Raw genomic sequence first — 22,447 nt, 5'->3', positions numbered from 1 at the left:
AATTCTTCCAGGAGCATTGCCTGAATCGTGCAGTATTATATCTTGTATAGCAACTATGTGGTCTTACATTTTTACCTAAAAAAATATTTTTCAAGATATGGCTTGTTGGAATTTCAATACACTATCAGTAATGAATTTAGAAGAATCTGTGGTTTCTGAGAAAAATGAAAAACTTGCAGAAATTTTCAAAGGAACTAAGTCTTCTTATTAATTCAGGCCTAAAGATAGTCCGTGCAATGTCCTTATCATCTTTTTTTTTCTTATATTTATTTCTTGTCTAACTTGAACCATTAATTGGACCTTCTGAGACCATCTTTGCCACTATTCAAACTCAATGATTCCATTGCCAAATATGAACTGATTTATGATAGAAAGTACAACCATCTTCTTATGTTTTAAATAAGTTTGAGCAATTTAATAAACCATGCCTTGACTAATCATAAAATAAAGGATCAAGATCATATGAAATGTCAAATTAAGAAGCACAGCTTCTGCCAAGGAAACGTGAAGCTTTTAAACAGTTTGTTTATGGTAAAATGGATCAGTGAAGATTATATTGTCATGTCACCAAAAGTTCAAACTCAAAATATTCCAGTGACTCCATGTACAGTAAGTAGCATGGACACCTTAATGTTTTGTGCTGTTCAGTAATAAGGGATACGTTTTTCTATTGTTCAGCAATGCTAACAAAAATTAGAGATGATGAAATTCGAAGTCCTGATCAAAAAAGATAATTGAACAGAGAAAATCACAATGTAATTTAAATGAACGTATAAAGCTCCTGGTCTGTGGGAAGGATGATTAGTGTTACTGGTTCAGTGCATCATGTTACTATCCCTTCCTGGTCTAAGTGCAAGAATGTGTAGACTAAAGTAGCTATTGTGGAATTAGCTAGGGAAACCAGGCAGTTGGTGATATCAACTATTCTTTTCAGGGAGAGGAAAGGACAACAATCTGTTCACTCTGAAGTAGAGAGTGGTAATATCAGTCAAGGGTCCTGATCATCACTCAGGAATGAGAGTGTCTAATCTGGACAAAAGATTACAAGAGGATCAAGATGTCCTGATTCTTCTCCCACTCCACCTTAAACACTGGCAACAAGGTGCCCATGATGAACAATCAGTTGAGAGTGGTACTACTGGTCACCATTTTCTCCAACAAAGGTATACATCTTCAAGGTGACTGGGAGGATGGAAAAATAAGGAGTCAGCATCACATTCATGTGGCTATGCAAGCAAAGGCCAAGTCACAAAACAAAATCTATAAACTCAGCCTAACCAAAGCCTCATTGTCTACAACAACAGCCAGTAACATGACATTTTAGTAGCAATCTATTTTACAGCAACTTTCCAACTTATTTTTTTAATTAAAAATTCTCCTAACCCTCTTCATTGTATTTGCAGTCAGCTTCTTTGGAGTGGTAGAATCTTTGAAATATTTGTGTAGTGATACAGATTTACATTTGGTAATCTTTAATTATAGCTACTTAAAACTATTTGATGCAGATGTTTTGACAGGATTGGATATCAGCAGGTATGAACTTCTCCAGGCATTATTGTGTGCAAAGAAAATCATATGTGATTCCAGAAGGTTTTACTATGCTTTTTTAAATTTACAACCAGAGCAAAATGTATCACTGAAACACTTGCAGGTTTGTGGCTCTGCTTTAAAGTTCCCCATATAAAAGGAGAAGTAACTCCAACAATGGATTGAAGGGCAATTTTCTAATTAGAAAATGCATTCTTGGAGTCCATTGCAAGAAATCATCCACTGAGCAGTCCACAGGGGGCATATTCCACTGAGGAGGCACACCAAGGCAGTCTAATCAGAGATTTCAGATAGATTGAATGTGGTCTTGCATGTGCCCTGAGAAGATGAAAAAGAAATTAATAGTTTTCTTAAAACATTGCCAAAATAACGTTTGCCTACTTGTCTAATGCTTTTGTACCATGTTTTCCTCGAGCATTTCACTGTAAATCTTGTGTTGATTCACAAAACAATTATGCACAGTACTAGCAACTGTCTATCAGCCTTGCAAATACACAACCATCTCCATATTTTGCAGGATACCAAACAAATATCCTGACACTTTCACCCATCAAATCCATATGAGCTGCAGGCACTAAACAAACTGCCAGCAAAGCCACGATTAATACCATCCGTTGCTTTTTATGCTGTCGGTCTGCATGGCAATGCACACAATCATAATAAAGAGGAACTGCAGGCAATAAATCATTGTGACCCAGCAGATTTAGTAGGGATTACTGAGACATAGCTAGAGAAAAATCAGGACTGAGCATTAAGCATTCCAGAGATTTACAACTGGAGAAAAGACAGACAGAGAATGAAATGGAGTGGCTAATCATATTAGAGATAATATAATAGCAGAAGGAAAACTTACATAGTAATAAGTAAACACAAACAGAATCCACGTAGACAGAGATAAAAGATAATAAAGGATCAATTTGACTAATTAGAGGAATTTAATGAAGGAGGAAAAAATAGGTAAACAGATTAGGGTGAATTACAAAAAATAATCATGAGGTATTTCAACAACCCTGAGATTAATAGGCTGGTAGAGCTAAGTAAAGAAGGTAAGGGGGCGGCTTTGCTACTGTGAGAAACTAAAACACCATGGGAAAATTAAGAAAGAAAGGTACTAGATTGGCAGAAATGGGTTTTAAAGTTGAGGGTTGGAGAAATCTTAGAAACCAGCAAAGGATGATTAAAACTTGATAATAAAGTAATTTATAGAAATAGACGACCAGTAAATATAAAAGCAAAATATAAGAGCTTTTCAAGGATATTAAAAAGGAAGAGAATGGCAAAAATAAATGTTGGGTCCTTATAATCAAAGGCAATGGAACTAATAATAGCAAGGAAGGAATGGTAGAGATGTTATATAAATGTTTTGTATCTGACGTCGTCACACCAGAAGGCAGAATCATAGCAAAATGAAACTAGTAGGTGACATAGAGGAAAAGAGAATGAGGAATGAATGTAAAACAGTTAATATCACCAAATTCTAAATTTTAGGCAAACTATTGAGAGCTGACAAATTCCCTGGACCAGGTGGTCTGCAAGAGGTGGGAGCAGAGATACGTACATTGCTTGTATTAAGGAAGACCACTGGAGCAAGTAGGACCGGATAATAAAAGTGTGGTCTTGGTAACATCACCTACATTTTGAGAACAACTGAACCTCACAAAGGTCCCCAGGTTCTGCGCATATGTAAGAAAATTTTAAAGGAAACAGTAATTAAGCAAAGGCTTGAAGAATTCCATTTTCAACTAGTTTTAAAGGCACTTTTATACGCTTTCATAGTATGTGAACCAATGTTTACAGCATTTATTGCCCATCCCTAATTGCCCCAAATTAAGGAAGCAAAGGAGTCAACTACATTGGGTGCTTATTGGTGTCTGAATTATTTTTATGTTATACATAGCACAGTTTATAAAGGTTAGAAGCAGATAATGAGATTTTCAGGGGTCAGGTTGTGTGGGGATCAGAGAATATTTGGAGTTTTTGAAATTCCTATACAATTGTGATCAACACAAAAAAACATTTCATTATTGGAAGTTATTTTTGCTTTAGTATTGATATGTTAAAGAAGGTTGTAACTGCTGAATTATGTATGCATTCCTGTTGCTGTTACTAACCACCAGGACCTAAAGATATTCTCTTCCTAATGATTAATGTTCTCCGCTGAACTCCGTAGCACATTGAAAACAATATTTACAATGTTTACCTCATGCTTTGGTGCCACAAGAATGGCCAAGATAATCCATTCAGTGAGAAATCTCCATACAGTACAGGTTTTGAAACTGAAAATGATTTCCAGCAAGCTTAAGAAGAGGACGGTTTAGTAAACTAGCCTTCCTTGCACAATGTACAAACTTTGTAGTTACCAAGGTAACAGGTTAGAGATCATATTTCCCTATTTATATAGTACTGTTCACCATGGATTAGTAGTTATATACAGCAATCCATCTTGCATTTTTCTATTTCACACCTATAAGGTGTGAAATGACCCCTGTAACACTAGTTTAAATCTCTTATCTAGTCCTTTAGAAATTTGAAGAAATATAAAGGGAACCACTTTAGACAACAGGCTTACTATGTCTGCGTTTGCAGTTGCTGTTCATATCTTCCCTTTGCATTTTCTCCACAGGGATCAAAGACTTCCCGTTGGGCTGATCCAGATCACTTTGCACAACGCCAGACCTGCATGAACACTTTTGCCAGCTGGTTTGGCTTCATGCCTCTCATTCACTCACAAATGAGGCTGGATCCCATTCTTTTCAAAGACCAAGTCTCCATCCTGCGCAAGAAGTACAGGGAGATTGAACGATTATAGAGGCTCGCTGGATTGTTGTACTTAAGAGCTTGTGGGATTTGCCTGTTATAAAAACCCCAAATAACTCTTGATGATGCTGTAATACAGAACAACAATAATGGCAACAAAATTATTCAACTTTCTGGGGACCAAACAACAATGACCTTTGTGCAGTCTAAAAGATTGGTGCGAGATAGGCTTTTGTTCCCAATCTTATTACTGTTTTATTTTGTCTACTCAGACTGAAATCTCTGACAATCGTGCCTAATCTTTGAGGATTTTAGGGATAAACAGCACATAGCAAATTTATGGTCAAAGAATGTACATTTTCTATTTAAAGCTTGCAAGGTGATTGGAAAGTTCAGCTGAATACAAATCAGTTTTTTTTTGCTTCTTTGTCTAATTGTTGCATCTTACATTTTAATTCTTTCCATGTCTGGCAATTGTATCTTGGTCAAAAAATACATCCAATGAGAACAGAAAGAAATGTGCATCAATTAAGTATAGTTGCAGAACAAGGCAGGTGGTTCAAAGCAATTCTTAACATGCACAGTGTTGTCCATTTGCAATTATACATCACACTAATTTGAAAAAAGAAAGGTTAATAGGTGCTTGTGGTTGATTTGTACCAGCTAAATTCTAAATTGGATTGGATAAAACTATTACTCCTGAATAACAGCATTATCTGAAAATATTGCCAGGATTAGAATTTGGTACAATATTGAACAAGAAACTTACAATATCAAATAGCATTATATTTTGATATAGCCATTACTATTCTTACTATATACAATATACAGCATTTCTTGCTTTGTGATCTAAGTAACTACAATGGATGGGACCAATAGGATGTCCTGCAGCCCTCTGCTTGCAAATTTTAGTGGTTCTGAATTAATAACCTACTGAAAAATTCTCTGAACCCTGGAAATGCAACTTAAAAATGAGTACTTCAAAAATCCAAAATTAACAAACCAGTTTTGAAATAGCATGGTCCAAGGTTGCTTTTGCTAATAGTTGTAACAGTGAGTTTGTCTAGGTGACTGGTTGTTTGCAAGCTGTAAGCTTTTTATTATCTTTTATCAAAGCATACAGTTTAAATTTATAGATTCATTTTGACTGTATGCAGAACTTTTCACAGAAAAATAGCCACAAGATTCATTTTAAATTTGGTTCTACTGTCAGATGATGATACTAGGAAATAAATTTAATACATAGATGGCACTTTATGATGCTACTGGCTTTTCATTACGAATGTATATTATACCCAAATGCCAGTATGAAGCATCAACATGTTCATTTTGTTCTATCACTGACGAAAAGATCCATCTTTGCTATAAATGTAGCTTTCATAATGAGAAATTGTTGCAATAGAAGCAACAATTCTATGACAAAAATGTGTCATTACTGATAGAGGTCCTGTTGCACGGTTTTGACCCAAAATGTTGACAATTCCTCCCCCCCCCCCCACCCGATGCTGCTAGACCCACTGAGTTCCTCCAACAAGTTGTTTGTTGCTTCATTACTGATAGAGTTTTGCTTTAATTTGATAAATAATACATTTACATACAGATTCAAGGAGCAGCAGAAAAAGTTGGGGGTTCACTTTATTGGGTTGCTATTGCACCCACAACCTTATTTCAATCATGTTATAATGACATTGGTGGAGTAAACCAAATGCAGATGATATTCAAGAGAATCTCTTCTGCAAAATGTGTCTTTGGGAAATTTGTAGATGTTAATAACTGATTGCCTTCTCATTTATAATGTTAGTGAAATAAACAATGGCCAATGGGTCATGTTTAATCAGTTTAAGTTACTGTAATGGAACTGATATAAACTGATAACAAAATTGTTGATTCCAACCTTATTTGCTTTTAAACCTGTTTCCTGAATCATTCATTGGTTCTTTTTGTCAATGTCAAAGTTATTTTCTGAGTACTAATTTTAATCACTGAGGACTAATGTCCAAAATTCAGCTTTGAAATTCAGTTTTCTTTTGACTGATGAGATTATTTCCTTTGAGTTGTATCTCTCTGGTAGGGTACTGCCGAGTAACTTCTCTTGCAATTAAGACAGACAGAATTTAATGACCATCGTTTTCTGGTCCTATCCCACCAGTTTCTGCTGTTTCTGAGGTAGTCTTGGGAACATTTCACAATGGTAAAAATATGCCACTGAAATATGCATGAAAGTCACAACAGAAGCACAATCACCATCATGCAATGTGCTATTTTCCAGTTTTGAATGGAAACACCCTGTTAGGTTTCAACATTCATTACTCAAAGATCAGCAGAATGGGTGGAGTGGGCTTGAAGAGCCAACCCATGCAGGCACACTCAGACTTTAGCTGTGCACAGTCCCAAGGCAGCAGAGGGCAAAACTGTGTAGAGAGAAACAATAATCTTCAAGCAGCTTGACTGCTGTTCAGACCAGAAGCTTGTTGCATTGAGATGCTGGCCCAATCCAGTTCAACCCTCCAGCAAAGGGCAGAAGGCTTGCCTCCAGCATGTAAGAGACCCCAGGCCCAGTATGTTGGCCACTTCTGGGCTACCTCCTTACCAGGTCGTTGTCCCACCCCCTCAGCTAATTTAAAAAGCCAATTAATCAATTCCTCCCTCAGAAACTGCAACACAGACTTTACACAGAAATCAGCACTGGCACATCTTAAACAAACATTCAGTGTAGTTTGCTGCTACAGGAACAGTGCTCTTCCAAAAACTCACAAAGAGACAGTTATATCTTGGTAATATATATATATATATATATATATTGCATAGCATGCAGTAATAAACGTACCTACAAACACAAATAACTAAATAGGTACCAGTGCAATTTAGGTGAATATATAGGTGAATTCTTTCTCAGAAGCAATCTTTGTAACCCCAAATATTGCTTTATTTTGAGAAAAGCATTTTAAGCTTAAGAAAAATAAACCACGGCTTGCATTTCCACAATTGTTTTTTCTCTTTAAGTTGTTCTCCCTCCTGCTGACTAACTTATCCTTCCATTGGCAGGATCTGATTTGTCTTCCCTTTTGAGCTTCCTTTTATCAGATCAGCATCCCAAGCAGCAGATCAGTATTGTTTCCTGATTTAATTATGCATTAGTTTTAATATTTTATTTTATGCTATATGTATATGATTAGCTTTTATTGATATTAATTCGTTTCAGAATTTGTACAGCATTTGGTTTCTGAGTGTTAATTTAACAGGTTTAGATCAGCAGGGTGTCAATACTTGATAGTGAATTTTGCTGGGATAATTTTAAACTGGATTAAATTTGGGGTTTTGACATCTCCAAATTAATTTTTGGAACAATTGTAGATGTTACTTAAATTAGAATGTGCACTACAGCACCCAAGCCATATGGTGAAATAATATGTTAGAATGGTTCTCAGAAGTCAATGAACAGTATCAACATGTCCTTGCATGGTATATGCAGCTGAGGCATATAAATGATTGTCATCACAGTATGAGTCTGAAAGTGAATCTCATTTAAAGGTATTACTGTACATTTTAACATTTGAAAATACAATCAAATATTTGCTCATTTAGGTTTTCATCTCTTGCTTTGGTAAATGTTTAAGTATTTTGTTGCCAGATTTGTTCATTTTGAATCTTTTCTGAGTTGTGCCTTTGTTGAGCTTTGTTTCACTGTGGTCTGATATTATAACATGCTGAGCTGTTGGGAGTCCTGACAGATATGCTGGATGAGATTTCAAAACAAGCAATGATTCCCTAAGCCAACATTATGCCCAGGTGAGCAAGGATGAGATCCATTAACAGAAAACCTTCTGAAATATTGGGTTCCGTATTCACATTCCTGCTTGGTCTGGCTTACACGCAAACCTACCATTGCATGCGGTCAAATTGCAATACTGAATCAGGAGGTGTGAAATGTAACTCAACTTTCCACTTTGCTTATGTAGAGCAAATTGCAGAAACTTTTTAGATATGGAAACAATAAATACTGTAAATGCCAATTTTCTATATATGACTTAATTTGTTGAAATAAAATGATCTTTTTTAAAATGAGAACGTTTTATAACTTGTTGCTTTTATTTTTGTTGCAGTTAAGCAGAAAGTTGTAGGTCAGGCACCTGTGTGAGACACCTACTCACTCATGGTTGAGCCTCAGTAGCCGGGAGAATAGACAGAACATCCCCTGAACAGACAAGTCAAGGTTGTGTCACTGAATAAGATGAACCATGGATCTGGAGTGGATCTACCCCCATAATCAGTTTATTCCAGGTTATGTTCTCACTAAATACATTCAATATGTTTCCCTACACATATTTCCCCACACCATATACCCAACATTAACGTTCTCTTCCATTGCTTCCTTTTGTTGAGGCTTTAGAATGGAATAAACAGTAGGCTACTGAACACCTTGAGCCTTCTCCAACATTCATCAAGATCATGGCTGATCCAATCTTGGCCTCAACACCATTTTTCTGCTCTTTCACCATGACTCCCTTTTTGTTCAAATATCTGTCAGTTTGCACCTTGAATATATTCAATGACTCCACCACCACAGCTCTCTTGGGTAGAGAATTCTGTACACTCACAAGCTTCTGAGAGAAGAAATTCCTCTTCATGTCTCTTTTAAATGGGCAGTCCCTTATTCTGAAACTGTGCTCTCTAGTTCCAGATACTCCCACTAGGGAAAACATCCTAGAACGTAGAACATAGAACAGTACAGCGCAGGAACAAGCCCTTCAGCCCACGATATTATACTCAAGTAAATAAATTAATGACTTTAATTACACTAATCCCTTCTGCCTACACAATGTCCATAACCCTTCATTCTCTGCATATTCATTTGCCTGTCTAAGAGTCTCTTAAGTGCCTCTATCGTGTCTGCCTCCACTACCACCCTTGGCAGCATATTCCAGGCACCCACCACTCCCTATATAAAAAAAATTTGCCCTGCACATCTCCTTTGAACTTACCTCTCTTACCTTAAATGCATGCCCTCTGGTATTAGACATTTCGACCCTGGGAGAAAGGTACCTCTCATAATCTTTTAATCTTCTATCAGGTCTCCCCTCAGCCTCTGCTGTTCCAAAGAAAACAAACTAAGTTTGTCTAACCTCTCCTTATAGCATATGCGCTCTAATACAGGCAGCATCCTGGTAAACCTCTTCTGCACCCTCTCCAAAGCCTCCACATCCTTCCTATAATGGGGTGACCAGAATTGAATGCAATATTCCAAATATGGCAAAACCAGAATTTTATTAAGCTGCAACCTAACTTCCTGACTCTTGAACTCAGTGCCTCAACAAATAAAAACAAGCAAGCCATATGCCTCCTTTACCACTCGATCAACCTGTGTGGCCACTTTCAGGGAGCTACGGACTTGGATCCCAAGGTGCCGCTGTACATCAACGCTGTTAATGGTCTGCCATTAACTGTGAATTTTCCCTTTACATTTGACCTACCAAAGTGCAACACCTCATATTTGCCTGGATTGAACTCCATCTGCCATTTCTCCATCCAAATCTACAACTGATCCATATCCCACTGTATCCTTTGGCAATCTTCTACTCTATCCACAACACCACTAATCGTTGTATCATCTGCAAACTTACTAACCCACCCATCTACGTTTTCCTGCAGGTCATTCATATATATCACAAACAGCGGAGGTCCCAGTACGGATCCTTGCGGAACACCGCTAGTCACGGACCTCCATCCAGAATAAGACCCATTGACCACTACCCTCTGTCTTCTATGGTCAAGCCAATTCTGAATCCAAACAGCCAAGTCACCGTGGATCTCTTGCATCTTAATCTTCTGGATGAGCCTCCCATGAGCGACCTTGTCAAATGCCTTACTAAAATCATGTAGACAAATTCCATTGCCCTACCTTCGTCACCTCCTCGAAAAACTCAATTGTTAGTAGGACATGACCTGCCCCGCACAAAGCCAAGCTGACTGTCAAAGTCAAAGTGAGTTTATTGTCATATGCACTAGTACATGTATGCACAGGGACAATGAATTAGGCCATGCTTTTCCAAATGCTCATAAATCCTATCCCTAAGAATCCTCTCCAACAGCCTCCCTACCACTAATGTGAGACTCACCATTCCATAACTTCCAGGATTATCCCTAGTTCCTTTCTTGAAAAAAGGAACAACGTTAGCTTCTCGCTAGTCCTCCAGGATCCTCTCAGCATCCACCCTACGTAGGGCCAAACTGTTCAACCTTTCTTCAAATGTTAAACCCTTCATTCCAGGAATCAATTTAGTGAACCCACTCTGCATTGCCTCCAATGCAAGCACATCCTTCCTTAAATACAGAGACCAAAACTGTATGCAGTACTTCAGGTGCAGTCTCACCAGTGCCCTGCGACATCGCATCAAATTAGGTTTTATATCCTACGTCCCCTGCAATAAAGGCTAATATTCCATTCACCTTCCTAATTACTTGTGGTACCTGCAAGTACATATATGATTTGTCTCTCCCAGAGCATACTCTGGTGCACCTTGTTTCTGCTTCAAACAGAGATCCTGCTGAAGGTTTGTTCTTTCTGAGCTGGAGCTGACTTTGTACATTTCAGTCTTAACTCTCAAAACAGTCCTGCAACTGATTCAGATGGCACCCCAGTTCGATTTTTCTGACACATTTGAGAGGTAGCCAGTGTATTCTGGGGAAATGGACTGGCATTCCTAGCTGCATTGAGAAGGTAGTGGGAGGCCTTGTCTCAAACTTCCATGGTCACATGGTACAGTGATGGTACTTCCACAAGGGTGTGAACAAGAGTCTGGTTTTTACAATTAATCCAATTCTTTGGTCACTTCATTCTATCTTTCTCAACTAATTTCAAATTCTCAAACTTTCAAGGCAGGATCTGAATTCAGATTCTCTGAGCATCTGGATTACTCCTCCAGGAATAAAATCACTCTATTGTTTACCCATGTATGCCTGCTTTGAGGGAGACCTACCTCATTCATGCCTCTTGGATGTTGCTGGTCATGCTTTCAACAAGAGCCAATAACATATGGAGGAGCATTCCTGAGAACTGTCTAACAAGACTTTCCTATTGCCCTCTGCCAACATAATGAAACAGGATGGGAAATCCTGTTGTGAAGGACATTCTTCTGGAGGAGAATCTAAACATTCATGAAAAATACCAAACACAGGCTCCCTGTCACTGCATGACATGGGGAACCAGACTGAAGGTTTATTAGGTGGTGATGCCTGATGCATCTCATCCAGAGACACAAACTTTTATGTAACAAAAAGGAGAATGACGGAAGAACTCAACTAGTTAAGCAACATCTCTGGTGTCAAAAGGAGTATGTCGATGTTTCGGGTCAAGACCCTGCATCGGGACGGAGAGGAAAGAGGAAAGATTGCTACTGTAAGGCAGTACAAGGGAGGGCAGGACAAAGGCTGGCAGGTGATAGGTGGAACCAGATGGTGGGGGGGGGGGGGGGGGGGGGGGCGGGGTGCTGGGTGTGAGGAAATGGGAAAGGTGAACAAAGAGAGAAGAAGACACAAGGGATTCTGCAGATGCTGGAATCTGGAGCAATGCACACAAAATGTTGGAGGAACTCAGCAGGCCAGGCAGCATCTATGGAGAGAAATAGTTGATGCTTCGAGCCGAGACCCTTCAAAGGGAAAAGAACACTAGGTGGACGTGTGTGTGTGTGTGTGTGTGTGTGTGCATAGAGAACATCAGGAGTGTGAGTGTGTGTGTGTGTGTGTGTGTGTGTGCGCGTGCATAGAGAACATCAGGTGTGTGTGTGTGTGTGTGTGTGCGCGTGCATAGAGAACATCAGGTGTGTGAGTTACCTGAAGTTGGAAAATTCAATGTTGGCTATCCAAGTGGAATATGAGGTGTTGCTTTTCCAGTTTGAATTTGGCCTCTTCATAGGAATGGAGAAGGCAGAAAACAGACAGTTTGCCAATGGAGTGGGAAGGAGAGTTAAGACAATGCAAACAGAAACTTGAGATGGTTGTTGCAGACAGAGCGCAGATGCTCCACAAAACGGCTGCCTGGTCTACGCAAGGAGGCCACATCCTGAGCACTGAATGTAGTAGACCAGAATGGAGGAGGTGCAAGAGAACGTCTGCCTCACTTGAAAGGGCTGTTTAAGTCGCTGGATGGTGGCCTTCATGTTAAATTGTATGTGTTCTGCACACTCATTGTTGCCTAAAACAATGATGCTCAATTCTCCCACTCACAGACCTCATGAGCACAAGACCAGCATCAAAGGAGAGGAAGGGTGCAAGTCAACCCTTGTTGCTCATACTCAGTATTTCACCTGCTGTTCCTTTTCCATGGGGAATTGTGGCCACTTTGAGCAGTAAAACAAGCTAGTCCACAGTATAGTACAACTATTGACTTTCATGCTTCCTATTAATTTGCAATTTTTTCTTTGCCAATAATTGAAAGATTTGGAAAATGTTACTAATACAGTACTTAATCATTCTTTGAAAAATCTTTTTTTTGAATTTTGCATGAACACAAAAATCTTTAGAGTGGTTCATTGGTAATTGATCCAGTTTATAACCCATAAATCTTCAGCCAGATATTTTATTCCACTCAGTGTTTCTGCAATTTCAGCATGTTAAGATATTATGGCTCTTCTTTGCACCTTACATCACTTACAGTGATAGATTTAGAGTATATGGAGTTGTACATTCATCCTACTTATGAAAGACTTCAAAATAGCACTTGGAAATAATTGAAACAATTTCTTGCAGCTCCAATACTACTCCAAGAGGCAAATAAGCTTTGCAATACTGTGTCCATAGCATAAGAATACTGCACATTCCCTGGGGTTGCCAGAGGCAGGGGCGGGTGTGGGAAAGAGCTGTTAAAAACTAATTATCAATTTTGTGAGACTTGCAAAGCTTAGTTCATAACATGTGGAAGTGCTCAGAACTTGGGAGGAATTCAAATCTCTAAAATCACCGGCTTTAAAATATATGCAGGAAGAACATCTGAGCAAGAGGTCTTGCAGTAAGATGTGACCCAATGTGGAGGACAGGGTAGCCTGCAATAACTGTTATAAATACTTACCCATCCTTGTAGTCTGAATTCAGGAAAATGCACGGAAAGAAATTAGTTGCCAGGTAACCAAGTGTGTGAACTTGTCACTGCATTTTAACTAGGTTGCACCTCACTGTGCAGATAGTGAACCATCACAGGCTGAGACTGTAGTGTGTTTTTGTATATTGCTTTCCCTTCTAATTATACAGATACACTCAGATTCTTTCCCTGCATTGAACAAAGTTACCATCACTTAACTGCTGACCATATTGCTTGCTCTTACTGAAGTCCAATTTATCTGGTCTTACAGTATTTCTAAAACAATGGCTGAGCCTGATACTGCAGGGCTGCAGGAGAGTGCCTCTTAGAAACTGCATTATTGGAACCATGATCTCAGCAGACTGAAGGAACCGACAGGTTGCATTTTCATTGAGCGATAGTTTGAAAAGTTAAGTGAAGGAAGATAAAACTTGCAATTTCAAGACTTCAGATCATCTCAAAGCATTCTGCAGCCATTTAAGTGCCACTAAAGTAATGTAGGAAATATGGAGGCAATACCCACATGGCAAGGCTCTCAACCAGCATCTATTTTGGATTTGGCTGGAAGTGGGTACTTTATTTCTCTGATCCTTAATGGATTTGTACTTAACTGACCAATCAGTACAGTACCCACACAGTCACAGGGAGAATGTGCAAATACCAATCAGAGAGGACTCTAGGTCAGGATTGAACCCAGGTGTCTGGTGTTACAAAGCAGCGGCTCTACTAGTGATGCCAATGTGCCGCCCTTACAGGCAGGTTAAAAAAGTATCGAGAATAGGAGCTGAGAAGTAGAATAAAGAGCAATAAGCTGCAATGTGAAAACACCTATGTGAGGAAGAAAGCCACTGAGGAGATACCAAGTATCTGTGAATGCAGATCTTAAATAACACAAGATCCAATGGATAAATACTATTGTATTAAATCACTAAAACCAGCTCATAAACCCAGTCAACCAATGTGTCTATTTTCAAAAGCAGTTGAAAAGGACAGTTTTAATTGGAAATCTCATTCGAAAGGCATTCTGAAATAGTGAGTAAAACTGGAACTGCATGTGGAGCTGAATCAATCTACACGTTTGTAGGTTAGAGAAAATATCTGTCAATGTTGGCTCCTCTCCCACTTGGTTAAAACTTGAAAGCACCTCCCATGATGTCATCAAGTAACAGTGTTTCAGTGAAACATGCTGAAAATTTGACAGAAGTGACCAAACAGAGCAATTTAGCTCTGTGGCAGATGGCTAGATGATTTGGAATGACAAAGAATTTACAGAAACACGCCATTTGGGCCATCTAGTCTGTGACAGTGTTAATATTCACAGAAGGTTCCGTTCATTCCATCTGCCACATATCAGCATTTCCTCATCTCTCTCTCCCTCTCTCTTCCCCCCACCCCCAATCCTGACCCTCCCATTACTTTTTGCACCTTCTCCAGTTCTACCTTGGTATTTTTCTGTTATTGTAAACAATACTAAACGTCCTTAATTTCAATAATTTCCCTGGAAATGAACCCCAGCATTTAGTTAGAATTTTTAATTCTTTAGCTAAACCGTGATGCTGCTTTTAGTGACATGTTCATCAACATCACAGGTCCTTCAAGTCCATACAGTTTTTTTACTCCATGTGGCTGATGATTTACTTTTTAACCAAGGGGCATCACCTCACGCTTACATCTACCACTTAAGTGTGCCTTTTGCAAGTTTTATGGTCTTTTGCTGCATTATTTTCTTCTTTGTTGTTCATCTAACCACAACACCCTTCCCCTGCCACCCACCATCTCAGCGTGGTATAATCTGCAAAACTGAGTCACACGTTCCTAATTGAGAATCATTAGTACAGGATATGAAAAACAGTGGTTGCAAGAAACCTTATACCAGTCTAAGTAACCTCCTGTACTTTCCCCGTTCTGTTTTTCAGTCAATTTGATGTCCACAGCATCCGTGTCATTGAGTGGTGGTAAAACACACAGCCCACTCAGTGCTACTGAATTCTCATTTTCTGCCTGTCCTGAAACAAGGGCTTGGGAAGTTGTTCGCAGAGGCATTTTGTTTTAGACTCTACAGGTCCCCATTCAGGAGCAACCTCATCCAAACATATGATTCCATCATTATAGCACATATTATGTTACAAGCAAAATTAAATTGTGTGGCTCCATATATGTCATTTTATAAGACCAAGGAGTGCAGGAGAATAAGTGTCAGGGGTGCTTTCTGCTCAGCACAGTGCTTTAACATCCAAGAAGAACATTGTTAAGAAAATGGATGAGCAAACTCTTCTGAGACCTCTTCTTGGCTAGCAGCTGGGAAATAAGTGACTCTTTTAAATGTGTTCCTTAGTCCTTTCACCCTCCTTCTCAGGGGAATGAGCATCTAGCCTGAAAACTCAATCGCACTGGAAATAGCAACGAATGAGGAACCCATGTGAGTTTGTCCTAGTGCCACTCACAGGTACTGACATATGGGCTTACAATGGCACTACTTTTTTCATCAATGCATAATAATACAAAGATATCAGATAGATAAAATATCAAATAGTTAAGTGTGAGGACAATGCAGATGGATAAAATATCAGACAGATTAATTATTCAGTATGGATTCTCTGAAGGGGTGGGCCCCACCTTACAGATGGGGAGAGTGGGTTTGCTTAGTCTGAATCACTTTTCTGTTTTCCTTTTCAGGAGTCCTATGCATCCATCATAAATAATCTGCCCTGATTAAAGAGTTGCCTGCAAACTCTAATACTCCAAATGGCAATATTTAAGGACATAAAAACTAGAAATAATCATAATAAGGACAACGAAAGCTTAAAAGATTAATCTAATTATTTCTGCTTTTTAATGGAGGAGTAACAGACAAAAGATTGTCACCTGAACTCATTGTGGCTACTCTATCACCAACAATGCTTTCCGTCCATAAGGGATGGATATTAATGCATTGACTAAAAACAGAGGGAAAAAACTAGCCAAAAAGGACTGAATTCTTGTTTTCTAATTTTCCACTGGTAAAATAACATACTTTGAAGAAAGGAAGATGTACCTGCCATGAAATGGTCAGACAAGGCCATCGGTGAGATAAGTTCCATATATTCAGGCTACCCAGCAGAGGGTTTTAGGTGCAAGTTGTTCTGGCGAAGAGTAAACTAAAGGCCAGGGTGCTGCATTGCCCTCACATATCTCCTGTAAATAAATGTATTAGCAGCCTTAGTAAATACTGGGAAGTAGATTGGCTTGCCATTTGAATAAAGAAGAGTAGATTTAAGAGTGGAGCACGTAACTTACATAATTGAGAAACAGCAAAAACAAAGAAAAATTTAAAAATATATTGTTGCCAGTTTTGTGCTTTGTCCTTTGCTAATTTTATTCATTGTTGACATCAATTAGTGGATAATAATGAGCTGAAACTCTATTCTCCATTGGTTATCTATCCAATCACTTTACTATTTTAGTCCTAAAGTATGATAAATGGACCAATGATGCAGAATTGATTTAATTTTTGGAATCATTCAGATTTTTTTTCAAAATAGAGATGATTAATCATTTTCAAAATTTGTTTGCTGAATCTCTTGCTAATAAAATGTAACTCCATTAACTGATTTCTAAAAATGTTCTGCATCAATGATGGAGAATGCTTAAAAGATATTAAGAGGCTAGTGTGGTCAATATGAGACATGGGAATCATCAATAACAAAATAAAGCCAGTAAAGACAGATAAAATGAATAAAATCAAGGCTGCCTCATCCATAAAAAAATACATAGGATTCATATTAACACAACTGACCTGCCAATATAAGCAAATAAAATGATAGGTACCATATTATTAACATTTTTCTTCATGTTTAAATATTTGTTTTTTTTGAGCAGCCACACACAGTGCATTTTTGGCTTCTTGACATCTGTATTTGGTGAATTGTGAGAACAGGAAACTCTGCTAGAAGGGAAAAATAAAAAAATACATTGGTCCATAAAGGTTTCAATATTATTTTATCCATTTGATTATCTCCACTGACCTCCAGCTGAGAAGAAGGTTAATGGAAAAAGAATCCCTGCTGTGCAGAGCAGCCGACTGATACAACAAGCTGTAAAATATGCTCCCATGTTCTTGGATAAGGACATGTAAGAATCAAAGCAAGAAAACAGGAAAAGTGGTTCAGTCTAGGCAAACCCATTCAGGCTGTAGGTCACATGCAATCTATATTACCATAGAATCCATGCAGAATAACTAATCTTTTAAGGGAAAATTTTGCAGAAATATCTTCCAATCCACAAAATAGAACACAAGATGTACCTATTTCATTCTTCCGCTAGGACAATAGGTGCAGTTCATAAACAACACCGGTGTTTCCACCCAATTGACTTGGAGACTATCCTGGCTCAAGGAAGTCAAAATTGAGAAGGTCACATCAATTGGGATTGAATCAAAAATAAGCAACAAACAGAATGCATAGGACTGATAGATCTAGTGAAGTACACAAGCTGACCAATGGCATGCAAATGGTTTATGGGGTAGAAATCAGAATGCCTTTCACCTGTTCTCTAGGAGCAAAACAGGGGCTGAAAAGTGGATTTTTGTGACCTGGTGTTTGATAAGTAACCACAATATGTTATTGGTTTAGACACATGTTCAGTATAACATAAATAAAAAGTGCAGGGGAAGCACAGCAAGTCAAGCAGAATTTGTGAAGAGAAGAACAGTCAATGTTATTAGATTAATGTTGACTCTTGTAACTAGCTCATTTCAACGGTACTGCCTAAACTAGCAGGTTTTTCCAATACTTTATTTTTTCAGATTTTCCCCATCTGCAATACTTACCTTCATATTTCTGGTTAGATGTCCACATAGACAACTGAAATAGCGGAGACATTAATAAAATATGTTATTAAGGCTCCAGCCCTGAATTACGACCCTTTTGAGAAATAGGTGTCTATGCATGCCTGAAACATCATTTCAGGCGTGCACATAGAAGCCCTTTGCAGAAAGTTTTACAAGTACCATTTACAGAAATTATTCCCTTTGTTGGGACTCCAGTTCATCACTATGAGCTTCTAGGGTGCTTAGAGAATAAACTCTTGGTTGTTTTTACACAGGTTGGCTCTGAACAATTTTTTTGAGCAGGAAGTTTATTGAGGTGCTGAACTCTTTTCCAAGACTTGCTTAATCTAAGTTATTGAAGAGGGAATGTGAATGTGCTTTCTCCGGGAGCTCGTAGTTGATTACAGTTGGTGAGGTTGGCTCCTGATTGCAGTGGTGTGCAGTCCTGGTGATGAAAGTCCTCCCAGAGTGTTGTTGGATAGAGATCAGTAATACATTTCCAAGACAGGAGGTATGTAACTTAAAGGAGGACCTGCAGATTTGTGTTCCACTGCTGCAGGGTTCAGCTGGCAGAAACCTGAGGATGACTTAATTGGTCAGTTGAGGTGCACCTTGTTTCTGAGTATTCTACTTACACAGAGACTGATGAAAAACATGGCAGTAGATATTTGAACATGGGAATCATAGTGTGGATAAACAAGAGAATTAAAGTAAGAAAAGATAAAAATAAATTTGAAAACAGAATTAGAAAAAAAAATTAATGTTGCCAAATCTCACTCTTCCTGATGTGCTTGGCAGTCTCACTAATCCTTTCATTTCAGTTTTTTATGTTGTAATTGTCAGTCCACGTAAACATAACATTAAACCTCCGCCATGTCCATGGGTCTATTTGGGTAAAGCTCTACACAAACACTTCTTGTTTTTCTCTTATTCTTCCATCCCTTTTTTAAATTTGAACTCTGAATTGTTTTTTTATGCTAAACTACTGAAAGATGGCATGAAACTAACCCAGAGTCAAAAAAAGGAGGATGTTGATTATAAAGTCTATTGTTGCTCTGGTCAAATTGTTCTCCGTATTGAGACTGAATTTGAAATGTAAATCAAGCAATTTTGTTCAGTCTAATCTGTTGCAGAATAATTGTTTGGCTCAATTTGAATAACTGTGAATGAGTGACCTGACCTTTTCACAATCCCACAACATATAAGAGGCATCCAGGAGCTTCAGTGCTGGCCCTTGATGCATATGTCTTTGAGCAAATGAAGTATAGTGATTTGTCTACCATCAATTTGAATAGAAATTCCTGCATAGCCAATGAACCACACGCAAACTCACCCACACACCCGACAAGTAAAGCATAATTTCAGAAAGTTTACCCTTTAAAATCACCTTTAGATCAAGCTTTAAAATATCAGCAAATTAAAGCCAATGTGGTATGAATTTGGGGCCTTCATGAATTGGTAGACATTTTGCCGTTTGCCTGCTTCTTTTATTCCATTCACCTGTTTCACACTTCTACCTAGGATGAATTTACTTTCTCGTTCAAGTGTGTGTCAATGCTGTGCATTAACATTTAGTTGAAAATGGAACACAGCAAGGTATATAACACACATTATTTGTATAATTCATTTTTATACATTAATCTGTATTCCATATTAGGTATGAAGTAAAAATTTGTACTGATCTGAGAAAGTATTTCACTGTTTGCAACTGACACAAATCAAGATAAATACCATATGAATGGATTAATGACAGTCATGAATAAAACAGATATAAATGAATAGTGCAGAAACCAATTATGTTCTCCATACCATTTTATGACAGTTACAACCTTACAGATATTACCTGCCAGCTACTTGTGCAAGTTTTTAATTCCAAGACTTTACCACAGAGCTTAATATGACACAAAACTTAATATAAATGTATTATTTCCATTTAATTATTTTGCCTATTGTGCCTCAATCTTAATTTGGGACTGAGACAGGCTGAGATGCAGAGGAGAGAGAAGAGATGGATCACAAAAAGCCAGAATTAGGAAATTTGGGAGGGATGGTTTTAGATTGGAGGATATAAGAATGCATTTAAACAGAGCCTGATAGTTTTTAAGTTGAAGGTATTGGGAGACCAAGAATTGATACCTCAGTGATGTGAGTGGTGATGTGAGGGTGGGACCTGGTGTGCCAGCATTTGGATCACAAATTGTGGATGGGTTGAGGTTTACAGTGGTAGGAGGGCAGGTAATGAATGGGAGGAGTACAGTATCAGTGATGAAGAGGGGCAACGATACAAAGAGAGGAGCAAGTAATAAATGCGAAGGAAAGGACTACAAGTTCAGAAGCGTGGTTAGTGGTTGATGAGGATTTTGAGATTGTGAGCAGTCTGGTTCGGTTGATGTGAGCTGTAGCTCAGTTGGTGGCTGGAGCCAGGAAGTTGTGGCTTTGAATTTCATTCTGGAGATTTAAATACTAAAATCTATTCCAACACCACTGCACAGGCTGAGTGCTGCACTGCTGGAGATGGTATTAATATTGGTTTATTATTGTCACATGTACTAAGATACAGTGAAAAGCTTTTGTTTTGCGTGCCATCCAGACAGATCATGCCGTACATAATTACATCAAGGCAGTAGAAAGAAATGCAGAACATAGTGTTACAGTTACAGAGAAAGTACAGTGCAGGTAGACAAATAAAGTGCAAGGGCCACGACGAGGGCAGATTGGGAGATCAAGAATTCATCCTTTAGTGTTTGACAGGTCTGTTCAAGAGTCTGATAATGGTGGGATAGAAGCTGTCCTTGAGTCAGGTGGTTCATGCTCTTGGGCTTTTGTATCTACTGTCCAACAGGAGAGACGAGAAGAGAGAATCATAGGACAGGAACAGTCCTTTCAGGCTCAAAGGCTGTGAGCAGCAAGGAGGGAGGCAAAGGGGTGTCCAGTGGTGGCATCGTATTGAAGATTGTAGAAAGTAGAGGAGCCTGAAGGAGGAAGAAAGAAGAATCTTTGGCTGCAGGTTGCAATCTACATCCAAGCTTCATTGGCCTGTCTGCTTTCCCAAGGCAGCAGGAAGTGTAGACAGAGTCAGTGGAGAGGAGGTTGTTTTGTGTGATGGACTGAGCTGTGTTCTCAGCTCTGCAATATCTTGCAATGATGGGCAGAGCAGTTGCCAAACCAAGCTGTGATGCATCTGGATTGAATGCTCGGTGTATCTATAAAAATTGGTAAGAGTCATTGGGGCCATGCCAAACTTCCTTAGCCTCCTGAGGAAGTAGAGGCCTCAGGAGATGATCAGTCCTCTCTCTCGGGTGGATGAAAGATGGCCTTATGAAGGAGAGCGTTCTTGTCCAGCCCAACTTCAATACCCAAAAAGTGTCACTAAATCTGCTGATGACACAATGGTAGGTAGTGAAGAGGATATGAGGAAGCCCTACAAGGATATAGAGAGGTTAATTGAGTGACCAAAGATCTGGCAATTAGAGTATAATGTGGAAGGGAAAATAAATAAAAGCACATATCTAGATAGTGAGAGAATGCAGAGCTTTGAGATGCAGAAGGATCTGGGTGTCCTAGTGCATGATTCACAAAAGTTAGTAAGCAGATACAGCAAATAATTAGGAAAGTTAACAGAATATTATTGTTTATTGCCAGGGGAAAAGAATACCAAAGTATGAAGGTTATACTTCAGTTATATAGAGATCTGTGAGATCACATCTTGAGCACCATGTACAGCATTGGTCTCCTTATTTAAGAAAGAATGTTAATTTATTGGAAGCAGTTCAGAGATGCTTACTAAAGTAAAACTCTTATTCTCTGACACCCTCAGGATGTGGGTGGTGCCAGACTGGCAGATTCTCCAGATTAATGGATGCTACTGCAATTAATATCCCTAACACACTTTTAATTAACTTTTTTTTAGATAGGCTATAATAGGTTTTCCAGTGAACCAAGTGAGTTTAAGGGGAGCACAGGAAACAATGCCCCGGTGAGTTTAAAAGGAGCGTGGGAAGAGGCACTAATGAGTTTAAAAAGAGTATGTAAGACACTGCCCTGATGAGTTTAAAAGCAAATGGGAATGGGACCCCGATGAGTTTAAAGGGTGAAAGGGAAAGGGGCCGTGATTTGTTTAAAGGGAGGATGGGAAAGGGGGGGCACGGTGAGTTTAAAGGATCATGGGGAACAGAACTAGACGAGCCAGGTGCTGAACCATCGGGATTTCTGAAAAAGTGGATAGTGGATGATCAGAGTTTTGTACTTGGAATGGGCAGGTT

The 22,447-nt window shown here is 38.8% G+C and overlaps 1 protein-coding gene and 1 long non-coding RNA gene across 3 annotated transcripts in view; one reads left to right on the top strand and one right to left on the bottom strand.

The window, feature by feature from the left end:
* The window catches only part of LOC127575439 (exostosin-1-like), a 380,638-nt gene extending 372,319 nt beyond the window's left edge, over positions 1-8,319 (top strand). Inside the window, exon 12 of the mRNA XM_052025314.1 lies at positions 4,172-8,319. Coding sequence (XP_051881274.1) covers positions 4,172-4,357 — 186 coding nt within the window. The 3' untranslated portion in view covers positions 4,358-8,319. The remainder of the gene's footprint in view (positions 1-4,171) is intronic.
* Positions 1-22,447, bottom strand: part of LOC127575441 (uncharacterized) — a 105,386-nt gene that overhangs the window by 13,009 nt on the left and 69,930 nt on the right. The gene's annotated exons all lie outside the window — the stretch shown is intronic.

This window comes from Pristis pectinata, chromosome 10, assembly GCF_009764475.1.
Source record: "Pristis pectinata isolate sPriPec2 chromosome 10, sPriPec2.1.pri, whole genome shotgun sequence".
NCBI lineage: Eukaryota > Metazoa > Chordata > Chondrichthyes > Rhinopristiformes > Pristidae > Pristis > Pristis pectinata.
This window is presented reverse-complemented; position numbering and strand designations above follow the sequence as displayed.